Below are 13,447 nucleotides of genomic sequence, written 5' to 3'. Positions count from 1 at the left end.
ATTCTTTTGCCACTCCAATCTCCCCATGATCTTTATGGTGTTATTAATTTACCTGCAAATTTTGTTTAGATTCTAAATTTTAGTTGTTAGATACAAATTCTAGCCTACTTTTCATCATCTTGGTTGGTATAATTGTTACTAATATCAAGTGGCACAAGGAGTTTAGGTCATTTTATCATGCATATATACTAATATATATATCTTATTTAAAACAATATGCAAAGTTATAAAGAATATATATGTCTTTTGATTCATCATCATATTAGTTAGAGAGCATTTGCATGTCATTATATGCTTTACGTTAATTTATACACAAAATGATTTTGATTCAGCTCAATCCGTTAAAAAATGTGCAGTATGTTTCAATACATATAACCCTTCAAATATTTAAGTCCTTCATATATGCCAATCTCATTAGTGTCTTCCAATAAATTTGGGATATCCACTATTTATCCATGAGTTTGAAAAGGCAGTATGTCTTAGATAAGATAGATATATCACAAACGTTACTTAACTTTTTTATATTTAAACTAAAAATTGAAAAAAAATTAATCAAAAGATATATAACATTTTGGAAAGCACATTAATGTCAATTTTAAGTTACAATATCATAAATGTCACTCTACAAGTTTTTGAGTTTTTCATGTGCGCTAAACATAAAATTAAAGGGGATGAATATGTAACCACAAACTTTGGAGAATATTATTTATATGGAACTCAATTCACTATTAAAATTTTATTATTTTTAGTATGTAAATGTTACAATCTCGTTGTGTTTGGCACGTGCGTTGTGGTTCGAAATTGAACCGGACACTGTCCGGTCTGGGTCGCACCCACCTACCAACCTAATCCGAACCGGGGTGGTTGGGTAGCATCCAAAGTCGACGATCACCCTCTCCGTCATCGGCTCCTCTATAAATCGTAGCCTCACAACACTTCCGCCTCTCACACTTCCATTTTGCTCCTCGCCGCCTCGCACGCTGCCGAGCTCGCGTTCGCTTGCTGGGAACAGGGAAATGGCCTGCGAAGGGGTGCTTCTGGGGATGGGGAATCCCCTCCTCGACATCTCTGCCGTCGTCGACGACGAGTTCCTCAGCAGGTGAACCTATCCTTCCATTGGATCTCTTCTTTTGTGGTGCCTTTTGGCCTTTTCCTTTCGTTCAGCATAGATATCGCTCTCTGATCCGATCTTGGCTCATTGTCCCGCGGATCCCAACTCTTCTTGCCGTTCTGTGTTCCACTATTGTTGTTCTCGAGCGTATTGAGATCTGACAGCTAACTTTGGTCAAGGATCTGGTGAAACTTAAACCTTTCTGTGAGATCTGCCTTGTCTTTGATGTTGAATCATTTGTCGGGTTGTTGTTTGGGGTTTTTTGTAGTGTAAGAAAGCACTCTTATATTTGGATCTTGCTCTGTGTAGGTGATTGGATTTTTTTATGTTCGTGCCGTTTTGCAAGATTGTGTGATATGGTTCGTTCTTTTCTCGGAATGTGATTTGTTGTTGATGGAAGCTGTTTCCTCGTCGTTTGTTTTGTGCCTTGTTTTGTCCTCGTAAAACTGGAAATTTCGTGTGTATTGGATTCCCCAACATGTTTTCCTTGATTATTTTAGCTCTTTGTTTGCAGTACAGAGCTAATACTTCCTAGATCTTTTGACATGTATTGTGTTGCTTTTAGATCATGGTTATTGGATGCATTATTTGTTGCAATTTAACTTTGAGTTGTTAAGGGTTTTTTTTTTCTGATCGTAAATACATAAATCTCTTTTACTTTTGCAAATACTTAAATTTCTCATTGTCATCTTAACGACCTGGAAAGCCCGATCCAGATCTAAACCTCCTTTTACGGTCGCACAACTGATTTTTGTATCTGGATACTATTAATGATAAGGTCATTATTTTGTATAACACAATACCTTATATAATAAGATCCTAATTTATTGTCTCACATGTGAATATTTATACTTTATGTGATTTCTTCTTTTTTCTTTTTTTGGTAAATGGTAAGTGGTGAAGGCAGGGCTTGATTCCAAGACCTTGCTATTAAGAGTCAAGGTCCTTATCAACTAAGTTAGGTGACGCATCTGTCTCATTAGGCCTGTAAGGCATCTGTCTTTTGGTGCTTTTGTGCTTGCAATAGTTCCCATGGCCAGTGCCTTACCAAAATATAGCCTTATTGGCATATAAACTGGATGTTGAACTCATTGCTTGTGAGTGTAACTTAGATTTCTGCTTTCTGATTATGTAGACAGCTCTGATAAGGATCATTTGTGGGTTTAGCTTACATCTCTACCATATGATACTGTGGATGTATCTGATGTGAAGACATGTTTTCTTAATGTTTCAGGTTTGGCATTAAGTTGAATGATGCAATTCTTGCAGAGGAAAAACATTTGCCAATGTAGGTCTTTGTTACTCTTTCTATATTTTATCACATAACATATCTTCCATAAATAATTTTATTTTTTTCTTTTTTCTTTGTATATGGGGCTTATTAATTCCTGTAACTTCTTGATACTAGACTGAAATTGAAGCTATTATAGCAGGGAACATGTCATGTTTATTATCATGAAATTCTTCCTTTTAAACTTTTGTATATATGATAATGCTAGCAACTTTTTAGTTTTTCATTTTTAATTTTGGTTCCTTTTGCTTTCAGAAAAATGTGAAATTTACTTTTATTCTCTGTTTGGCTGTTTAACATGATGAGCTAAGTTTTGCCTGTTTGGACCAGGTATGATGAGTTATCTACAAAATACAATGTTGAATATATTGCTGGAGGTAATACATTGTGTTTAATCATAACAATTCTTTCCATAAGGATTATGTTAACATCTATGTTATTTTTTAACTGTATCTATTCAGGGGCTACGCAGAATTCAATCAGGGTTGCTCAGGTATACTTTGTTGTCAAGTTATCACGGTATATAGCTTTATGGAAATGATCGATTCTAACAGAGTCATTACTTCATGCTTGTATAGTGGATGCTTCAAATTCCTGGTGCAACAAGCTATATGGGATGCATTGGAAAGGATAAGTTTGGAGAGGAAATGAAGAAGAACTCGAAAGCAGCAGGTGTTAATGTAAGTGTACCCTTTGTTCCTTTATGTTCTCCTCCATTGTAGTTTGTATTTCTTCTGTATGATTCTTAAGTAAATATTGCTTCAATCTTTATTTCACAGGTTCATTACTATGAGGATGAAACTGCCCCCACTGGTACATGTGCAGTCTGTGTTGTTGGTGGTGAGAGGTGAGTTCATGATTCTCCCCTTATTTAAATTTACTACATATATGGTAAGGAATATCTCTTGCATGATAGGTGACTGATTATTATGTGTCCATATCTTTTTCTTCTGTAGTGTGGAATTTGGATGTGTTTTTATGATATACTTTTTCTTGTGCATACATGCTGCTGAATTTTGTGACAAAAGGTTGTGCATTGTCTGCATATATCTTTCTATCATTTGTGACCTGTAATATTTTTAATTTTCAGCATCTAGTTCGGGATGATTGCAAGACCACCTTGATTCTAGCACGGCATTCATTTTTTCACTTTTCACTTTTAGTTTTATCAAGTCATTATGTGTATCTGCTGTAGTTGTCTTTCTGATGCCATCTTTTGATGATGAACAGGTCCTTAGTTGCTAATTTGTCTGCAGCGAATTGCTATAAAATCGAACACCTAAAGAGACCAGAAAACTTTGCATTGGGTAAACTTGTCTTGAGCCTGTATTTTCATAATGCTTCTTTTGGTGCTTATATCAAGCACAAGTGATGTATTGTAATGCACACAACTGAATTCTCATTGAAGTTGAGGGACAGATACCTTCTGTCAAGAAATATTAATCACATGTGTTGGTGTGCGGACAGGCCACTGCCGTACAGGCAGGCTGGTTTTCTACTTGTTACCTGTGTGCATAATTAACCTTTTCTTTCTGGCTGCTGGTAAACTTAGTCTATTCCATTGTCATCTAATCATCATTAGCTTTTCAGCATAGATGCTAGGGTATCCATTGCTAACACTTCAAGCATAACAATACTCACAAACAGCCTTACTACAAGAGTATTTCTAATTTTGATTTTGATAGAAGGTTCAATTTTTATTATTATCTTTGACCTCCTTTTTCACATCTAGCCTAATATCTAAATATTGATCCAATTCATTTGGAACTTTTTCCTAGCAATGGAAAAGTTGAGATGATTACCAAATGTTTAGGCACTACCTTCTAGAATTTCTTTGGTTTTATCAAGGTATACACGGTTGAACTCATGAACATTTTATGGATTATAATATAATCCAAAGCCAAAGCCATATCTGGACTAAAGGCTACTTTCCCTGCTTAAGTTTTCCTATATTTTCAACTGCTTTTATGATTGTTAAACTATGAGAATAATACATTAGTTTTGGTCTTGTGACAAGTAATTTTTGTGTAACTATGACAGTTGAAAAGGCCAAGTACATTTACATAGCTGGTTTTTTCCTCACGGTGTCTCCTGATTCTATTCAACTTGTAGCTGAGCATGCTGCTGCCAATAACAAGGTACATCTTCATGTTGGCTATGAGAAACTTCATGTTGGCCATGAGGCTTTTTCTTTATTCATTGACATATTTTTATTTTCCAAACGTTCCATGTCTATAGGTGTTCATGATGAACCTTTCTGCTCCTTTCATCTGTGAATTCTTCCGAGGTGTTCAAGAGAAAGCTCTGCCGTGAGTGTCATCCCCTCTCCAAGTGTCATCTGATATTTCTGTCAACAATTTTGACTGATGAGTTAATTGACCTGTACATCGTCGCCCTTTCACAATATAACACTATTATTTGCATTCTTAAAAGGCATGCAATCTATATACACCAAATTCTGTTTTTATAAGTCATTGATGAAACTGTTTACTTTCCTATTTATTATACTGATCCATGCTTTAGTGATATCTCCCAAAGATCACATGGTCACTTACATGGAAATTATGTACTATTTTAATTTTCAGGTATGTAGATTATGTATTTGGGAATGAAACTGAAGCAAGGACCTTTGCAAGAGTTCGCGGTTGGGAGGTATCAATCTTTCATTTTGCTTGTACTAGCTTATGGTATCAATCATGCCTGACTGGATCTAATACTCAGACTGAGAATGTTGAGGAGATTGCTTTAAAGATCTCAGCATTACCAAAGGCATCAGGAACTCACAAAAGAATTACTGTTATCACTCAAGGTTGTGATCCAGTAGTTGTCGCTGAGGATGGAAAGGTTAGATTTCTTAATCATCACAATGCAGTTCACAAAGTGGTGCATTCAATCTACTAGAAAAAATACCATGCAATGCTAAGGCGTGTAAAAACAAATGCAATAAATCAATATAAAATTATCAATTAACAGAAAATATGTTTAAAATGTAGCACAATTATTTGACTGAGACATTGCATACTCGTCTTTATGAGCAAAGTAGGATGATAAGAGAAGAGAGAATACTGAAAGAAGAGATGAACTTATTCAAATCATATGCCAATGCAAACAAAATGTGACCTGTAGAAAATGTATCCTTGTAATTTGGAAATTTAATATCTCAAGATTTTTCCTTTTATATCTAAAACATGTACTATAGAAAACAGATAAGCAATAATGGAAAAAAGAAAAACAAATATTACAGAGAAGAAAATTCAGAATTTTCAATATGTATATATGTATGTGTATATGTATATATGTGTATGTATGTGTGTGTGTGTATATATATGTGTATATATATATATATATTCTAATAGGAGTCTCAAAATGTTTCAGAATTTTCAATTTTCTCAATGGATATCCAAAAAAAAAGAAATTTATCAATCATTTTGTTATTTTTTTTTAATCTGCAAGTGTCCTTTCTTCAGAGGACTTTTCTACTGTTTTTAGGTCAAACACTTTTGCTTATCTAATGTAGTATGGATTGGATGGAAACAAAAACCTGTCATTGAGTTTCATCATTGAGGCTGTATATGCACCACCTTTGCTCCCCGAAACTCATCTGGTGTCTTGTTCTTCATTCCAGCATTGATTCTCCACTTTTTTTGCAGTACATTTTTTTCCAGATTCCCTCATTTTGAGCTAGGTCCCAACACTAAGAAAGTTGTCTAAAGACTGTCTCTGGATCAAATTAATTTTTTTATTACAAAATTTGTGATTCTTTTAACTTGTTCTAGTGATTAAATCTTCTCCAGATTCCCCCAAGACAAGTTATAAACATCCTTGATGGTTAAAATAGAAATTTTACTGAAAATAAACCTGATTGATAGCCAACCCCCATACTAGAAAGTTATTAGCCATAAATGACCAATAATAGTCTTGAGATGAGTTCACTTCAATTTATAAGTTCACAAAAGCAAGTAAAGATGTACAAGTATGAAGTACAAAGGAACCTTTTGATTTTATAAACTTGAATATTTTAATAGATAAGAACACCGATTTTAATTTTAAATTTTTAGTATGATTTTTAGATTACTGAAATATAAAATTTTAATAGATAAGCAATATATTGATTCTGTTATATTTTCATTTCTTCAATTTTCCTGAAATTTTGTAAGAAAAAAATCAACCAGAAACCATACTATAAAAACATTTCATTCCAACAGTGAAACCTTCAATGCTTGGTTTCAGAATAATTAAGAGTTGATTTGTTGATATAATGGTTCTCTTTCTGTTATTATGCATATTTGATATAGTTCCTGAAAACTTGTGTTTCTATTGGATGTCTTTCCTCTTGATGCCTAAATACAAGTCAACTAATGCACTGTAGCTGACACCTCGCAGACCTTAATATACTTTTTTTATACCCCTAATGGTTTTTGCCTTGACATTGTTAGGCATGGCTATACCACACAAACTGCTTCCGTTTTCTTCTGAGTTCAATTCTTATGTATTTTACAATTATTCAAATCACCCCACAGATTGAACTGTGTTTGTTGCTTGGGGTATGGCCTCAAATCCTTTGACATCTTTTCATCTAATATTTTCGGGTACATTATTCTCACGATTAGCTAGGTATGTTCTAAATAAATATGAGAAAGGGATATCAGGTCTTGTGCTGGCACTTATTAGTCATCTATGATTACAACATGAACTTTGTAATTCATCTATAAACAATCTGTTAGTGATTTCTTTCATTCCATCCTGATAACAGGTGAGATTGTTCCCAGTGATCCTATTGCCAAAGGAGAAGCTGGTTGATACCAATGGTGCAGGTAATTGTTTTTCCCTTGAGTTAAGAATCTCATCCATCAACATGCAAGTTCTATATCTTGTTTATTAAGTTGAACATACTATTTTCTCAAAACGAACATTTTAGGGTTAGAACCAACAAGATATATCAGTAAAAATTGAGGCATTAGTTTGAAGGAATTTGGCATCTCATCCTACTGATTCTGGATGCAACAACATCCCAACCACTGGGTCTGCTGTATGGAGCCTCTCTTATTTTGCTATGTTAAGGGCATTGAAACAAAAGATGATCAAGTGTCATGATACTGCTGCTTAATTTTTAACCAAATCCAACAAGGAGTCCACCCAATTATCCTTGATTTGGTCCACCATTGCTTTTGTTCTAATTTCTGGACTTGCATTGTGAAGGTGATGCATTTGTTGGAGGATTCTTGTCCCAGTTGGTTCAAGAAAAGAGCATCGAGGACTGCGTAAGAGCCGGTTGTTATGCCGCAAATGTGATAATTCAGAGGTCAGGCTGCACTTACCCAGAGAAGCCTGATTTTAAGTGAACCTCCCTGGTGGTTTTGCCGCAGCAAACTATGCCAGTCATCGATCCTACCTTTTATTTTTCAGAATGATAATAATGTCTATCCCTTATGCTGTTTTGTGTTTCCAAACTGGTTACTGTCATTCGGCTGCCATTATTAGATGATGGTGAGGGCAATATTTTCCAAATTTTCAGGCATTATATTTCCCTATTAAGCAATCATTATTCATCGGTGCATTGTACTAGCATTTTTGTTGCTTTATCATGGGACTAATATCTAATCATTAAGAGAATCTTTATCTATTTTGTGGCTGCTCTTAAGTAAATTATTGCAGTTAGTCTACTTGAAAGCATTTGATTGTCTACAAGTCATTTACTGCATGTGTACATGTAACTAAAATCTTTCATGCTTAAAATTTTTTGTTTAAATGCGGAATTGGACGTCACAATTGGATATATATATATATATATATATATACACACGCTCGTTTTGTGTGATGCCTCCTCATTATGCATCATTCAAATACCTCTCAGATGTCTTTTCATGTTCTTTGTTCTTAGATGTCTTTTTGGATTGGTTAATCATTGAATTCGAGCTCGCTCCTTGCCCTTTTGGTCATAAGCTTCACGTCAGTCTCTTTATTATTGTGTTTCTATTATTATTATTATTATTATTATTATTATTATTATTATTATATTTCCTTTTCTCCACTTGCATAATTTGATTTAGGATTGGACGCACTTAATTTTGCTTTGGATGAAGAATATAGACATCTTCTATTACCAATTTCCTAAGAATATTCTCTATTAAGGTCTCGTAAGATTTAAATTAATAATATATATATTTTTTCTGATTCGAAGAACATAATTTTAGAAAGACAGGTATCCATAAACCGAGAAAGTAATTGACGATTTTGAGAGAAAGAAGCGGCCAACGGCCCGTGGCACAACTCGTCGGTCCGCTGCGGCTCAATCACAATCACCGGACGGCCGCATTTCCCTGTCCTCCCTTCTCTCCGCTCCTGCCCTCATCCTTACCGCCCTCCTGCTCCTCTTCTTCCACTCCGCCCTCCTCGCCGGCAGCCTCCGCCTCTCCTCCCTCCCCGACGGCGATCCTAACGTCCGCTCCCTCCTCCACCGCCTCTCCTCCTTGCCCACCTCCTCCTCCTCCTTCTCCTCGTCGCCCCCTTCCCCTCCTCCTCCCCCCGCTGCCCGCCGTCGCACCCCCTTCATCCACCTCACCCGCCTCGGCACCTTCGACGACAACGGTCACTTCACCTCCTCTTCCTCCTCCGACGCTCCAGAGTTCCTTCAACCGAGTCAAGATTAGGATTCCTGACTATTCCCCATCCTCCCCCTTCCTCTTCTCCTTCCCCGACGCCGCCGATGCTGTTGGCGTCGACGACAACGGAGATCGGGCCCCTGATATCCGGATTCTTGGCCGGGCTTCGGCTTCGATCCTCATGATGTCACGACTATCCTTTACCTTCTTACCCTCCTCTCCTCCACCCACGCCCTTGCCATCATGGGCTTCATTCTCGCCTACACGTCCGCCGTCGGCGCCGTCTTCTTCTCGACTGTGGCCTTCCACCTTCGGAAGCCGGTCTCCGTCACGGAGACCATCTATTCCGGCGCTCGGTTGGGGATGTGACGGCTCACGCAGTTCGTGTTCTGGAGGTGGGCCGCGAGGGACGCCATCGTCCAGTTCTTGTGGGTCTGGTTCTTTGCCGATGTCCGAGACCAGAATGTGCTCTTCATGCTCTTCGTCAAGGTCAAGCTTATGCCTTTCTTCCTCTCGCCCTTGAACCCATGGCCTGGGCCGCACGATGAGGCTCTCCTGGGGTTCTTTTTTGCGAGGGCTTTGGTGGATGCGGTGGTGTCGCTTGTGTTTGCTGTCATCCCGTGGGTGGAGATCATGGACCATGATTTATGCCGACGAGGGCAGGATGTAGTGAAAGAGGGGTTATATATGATATCACTCATGCCAACACAGGCCATCTCAATCAAATTCTTGGAACTGGTTTGTGGTTATCTGGGCAGATGGATGGCGACGATGGTTGGCTGGAAGCTATTTGTGGCAACTTTTCTTTAAAAGGTACAGGTTTACATCAGTGCGGTTTGGTTGGTCTTCGATTTTGCAGTAAGGTGAAAAGATGGAGAATTAATTGGCCAGCAGTTTACGGCAAGAGATTTGGAGGATTATCTCAATGGCCTCAGATGACCTGGAACTGTGGAACTGGTTGCATGGTTTGTTTTTTCCAGCTCCCTACATTGCTTTGACATGACTGCGAGGTACTACTGTTGCCTCCTCCAACAATTTGTTGTTATAGAACTGCCCTTTTTGTGATTCCTTGTCTTTTTATGCCGTGTTGTTGCGCCTGAGTTTGTCATTGAGGGTGATCTGACTTCAAATGTACAGTTCTTGGGGAAGGTTTACTTGTACACCATCTTGTGCATTTAAGGTGTTGTTGGTTATGACATCTATAGCTGTTAATTTTTGGTCTATTGATCTGAGTCAGACAGTTGAAGATCTAAAACTGTAGCATTTTGTTGCCATGCAGCTTTATGTGTTCAGCTAGGGCTCGTCTAATATGTAATTCTGTACTTCTGTTGACTTGAAGATACTGCTGATTTATGTATTTTTGGTGTATTTCCATTCCATTGTTGGCTTTGGCAGCAACTGAGCGATGGGAAGTATTGGATTTTTTTTTTCCTTTTTTAGTAGAGTGTTGTTGTTTCAAAATTTCAAGTTCTATAGCAACCTGCTGTTGGGTGGAAAAGTCCAGGGTAGCAGAAATCATTGGTGTCAATTTCATATTTGTCTGCAACATCCATGAAATACTTCAGTGTAAGGAATGTTGAATCAGGGAGCCATCGCATCATGTTTGTTTGTTTTGGCTCTGTCTGTCTTTAGAAAAACTAGAAGGTACTCGGATTTTGACAATTTTCAACTTGTGTTAAATTGGTTTCTAATTTCTACTGAGATACACTTGGGATATCTGTTCTTAAATAAAGTCAGGTTATGATTTTGTGGTCCGAATTAGTTTTAATTGGCCAGACTAATCAATTTGCTGTTAGGTCTATGGGTTTGGCTGAGCCAGGCTGATCTGAACACTTATTTTCTTTGTTTGAATCATACATAGTATCACACAACAGCTGAGGTGGGAGGAGATGTCTTGAGTCCATGATTCTTCTTTTTTCCTTCCGCCAGCCACATCCTTGTGATGTTGGGGTAATTTGTTGTGAGCATCCCATGCTGATGCCCTTGTCCCACAATCTCATGGTCCCTTTAGTTTGTAATATAAACTTCTATCTAAATCTTGTTTATCCATGGCAGACTAAAGTATAACTGTCAAACAACAAGATAATATAATCTTGAGGCTCACACTATTGTTGCCATATTCAGAATGTAGACATTAATGTAGTTCCAAAAATTAATTATGTGAGTGATTGTGGACTAATATCTGTAGTGTTTGAAATAAGTGATGACTTTGGTTGGCAGGTTTTAGGAAATAAGGATGAGGTGAAGTGCGGTTATGCGTTCTGTTTTTTCACAGAAGTACCTTATGCTTTGGGGTATCTTTGAAGAGACTCCTCATATTGACTCTTATGGTTCTTCTCCTTTCCCCTCTTATGCCACCCTCTTAACTCACCTCTGGGAGTAGCGGTGACTAAGTTAGTTGGAGGTGGAGCAAGACTGTTGCATGCCGCCAACTGGTTGTCACTTTTAGCATGCACCAACTGGCCCATCATTAACATTCCCATTGAGGTCACTAACACACCATACATCCGTGTCTTAGCCAATAGATTTTGCATCCTGCCATATTATGGTCTAAGTTTTGGCCCACAAATTGATCCAGTTTATGAACTCTTTTAGCATGCACCAACTGGTGGCCCATCAGTAACATTCCCATTGAGGTCACTAACACACCATACATCCGTGTCTTAGTCAATAGATTTTGTGTCCTGCCATATTATGGTCTAAGTTTTGGCCCACAAATTGATCCATGTTTATGAACTCTTTAATTTCAAACCTATCTCACTTGAGTTGTTCAAGATCTAACTAAAAGACCGATATTTATGAACTCTAACTATGAAACATACCTTATTTGAATTGTTCAAAATATAAGGAAATTAGCTGAATAATTGGAATTAATAAATAGTTAATAATGGACTAATATAGTTCCTAGTACACACCATATTGACCTCTCTAGCATAGAGTGAGAAAAGCACTAGATCTTTTTACAATAGAGAATATTACTTGTTTCTAAACTCAGTTTAATGTCTTAATCTACACTTGATCTAAAATAAACAGAATATGAATCTCCAGTTTTGATTGGATTAATCAGAATATAGTGCATGAATAGATATTGCATTATGTTATAAAGATGTGCAATGTTTGCATATTTTTTTTCTATATGTGAATCTATGTGAATCTCTTATCTTGTTCAGGTTGCAATATGCAAATATGCATAATTTCCTGATTGTTACTATACATTACTTCCCTGATGGTATAGATTTTACAAGATTGGAACTACTAGTAAAAAATCTTAGTATTGATTGAATATCAATGATAGTAGCAAATATACAATGTGATCGACCAATAACTGCTGAAACAGTATCCAGTTTGAATGACACACCTGAATGGATCAATTCAATGTTAGATATAACTTTTCTAGGTCATAGGTGTGGCCTTTCAGATATTTCTGTTTAGATCTTAAAATCCTGCAACCAATTCTTACAAATAGCAGCAATTGAGAAGAGGAAAGGTAATTGAGACAAATTAATTGTTAGCAGCAAAACCAAACCTTTGGTTTTTCTCTGAAGTGAAATTGTACGGATGGCATTGGTTTTGCTCTGAAGTGACATTGAACAGATGGCAATGAAAATGTTCTCATTGAATGATTTGTAGAGCTTTGAATTGGGTTGAAATTTATACTCTTCATGAGCTTGATTAAGCAACACTGGAAATAAGGGATGCTCAAGGAAGATGACCCTGATGGTGAACTGGCACTTCTCCCCCGTATACACTACGATGTGGCCTTAGGGTTGGAATGTTCTCATCTTCAGTGCTAGTGAAAATTAGTCAATTGAGACACAGCATTTCACATCGAAGGAGTCTCCGCATATTTTTATATTCATTGTGAGAAATGGCTAGTTCAAAACAATTATCTTATATATTGATAGTGCCCTGTGCCCTGGAGCACTCCGTGAGTATGAATGACAACTTAGTATGGAATAATAACTAGCGATGACTGTGAAGCCTGTTCTTAAGTTTTAATGGTTGTATGGGAAAAAAATAATACTCTATGAGAGCCAAATGATCTGTGTGTGTTTCTGTTAGTCGAGGTAAGCTCTTGAAGCATTAACTCGATGTTGCTACTAGATGCAGAAAAGTGTATCAAATGTTCTAGAGCTTAGGACCGTAACTGCTATTTGTCTTCATTGATAAGACTCCAAAGTTAGATCAGGACATAGTGCTCCTCAAAATGATCCAAGTGTAGATACCACACTTTGGCAAGGCTAAGGTATCAAAGGAGAAAGTGATAGGGATCTATTCATTGGTTTGGGTGTATCATTCAATTGGAAAGAGGTGGGGACTTCACTCACCATTTGTCTTCTGTGCTTCTTATGAGAACTAAACCTCATTTGTCAAATATGTACTTCGGTCAATCAGTGGAAAGTGAATTGCATTTTTGTTTTCATCTGCTGAACTGTATTTTGC

At 37.2% G+C, this 13,447-nt stretch overlaps 1 protein-coding gene and 1 long non-coding RNA gene across 3 annotated transcripts in view; both read left to right on the top strand.

The window, feature by feature from the left end:
• The first annotated feature begins 938 nt into the window (after positions 1-938).
• On the top strand, positions 939-8,025 carry LOC104000852 (adenosine kinase 2). The gene is made up of 13 exons (XM_009422996.3): positions 939-1,099; positions 2,346-2,399; positions 2,733-2,779; positions 2,864-2,895; positions 2,981-3,082; positions 3,182-3,249; positions 3,633-3,709; positions 4,443-4,540; positions 4,641-4,711; positions 4,988-5,054; positions 5,124-5,246; positions 7,156-7,216; positions 7,602-8,025. The coding sequence occupies exons 1-13, from the start codon at positions 1,017-1,019 to the stop codon at positions 7,742-7,744; spliced, it is 1,026 nt and encodes a 341-aa protein (XP_009421271.1). The 5' UTR covers positions 939-1,016; the 3' UTR covers positions 7,745-8,025.
• Positions 8,026-8,572: 547 nt separating this feature from the next.
• Positions 8,573-13,447, top strand: part of LOC104000891 (uncharacterized) — a 6,379-nt gene continuing 1,504 nt past the window's right edge. The window contains exon 1 of one of the 2 annotated variants that reach the window (XR_010480305.1): positions 8,573-13,447. This exon is cut by the window's right edge and continues 881 nt beyond it. This is a non-coding gene — a long non-coding RNA (uncharacterized LOC104000891). The other variant, XR_010480306.1, reaches the window with a different exon arrangement.

The sequence above is a fragment of the Musa acuminata genome, chromosome BXJ1-2 (genome assembly GCF_036884655.1).
Source record: "Musa acuminata AAA Group cultivar baxijiao chromosome BXJ1-2, Cavendish_Baxijiao_AAA, whole genome shotgun sequence".
NCBI lineage: Eukaryota > Viridiplantae > Streptophyta > Magnoliopsida > Zingiberales > Musaceae > Musa > Musa acuminata.
This window is presented reverse-complemented; position numbering and strand designations above follow the sequence as displayed.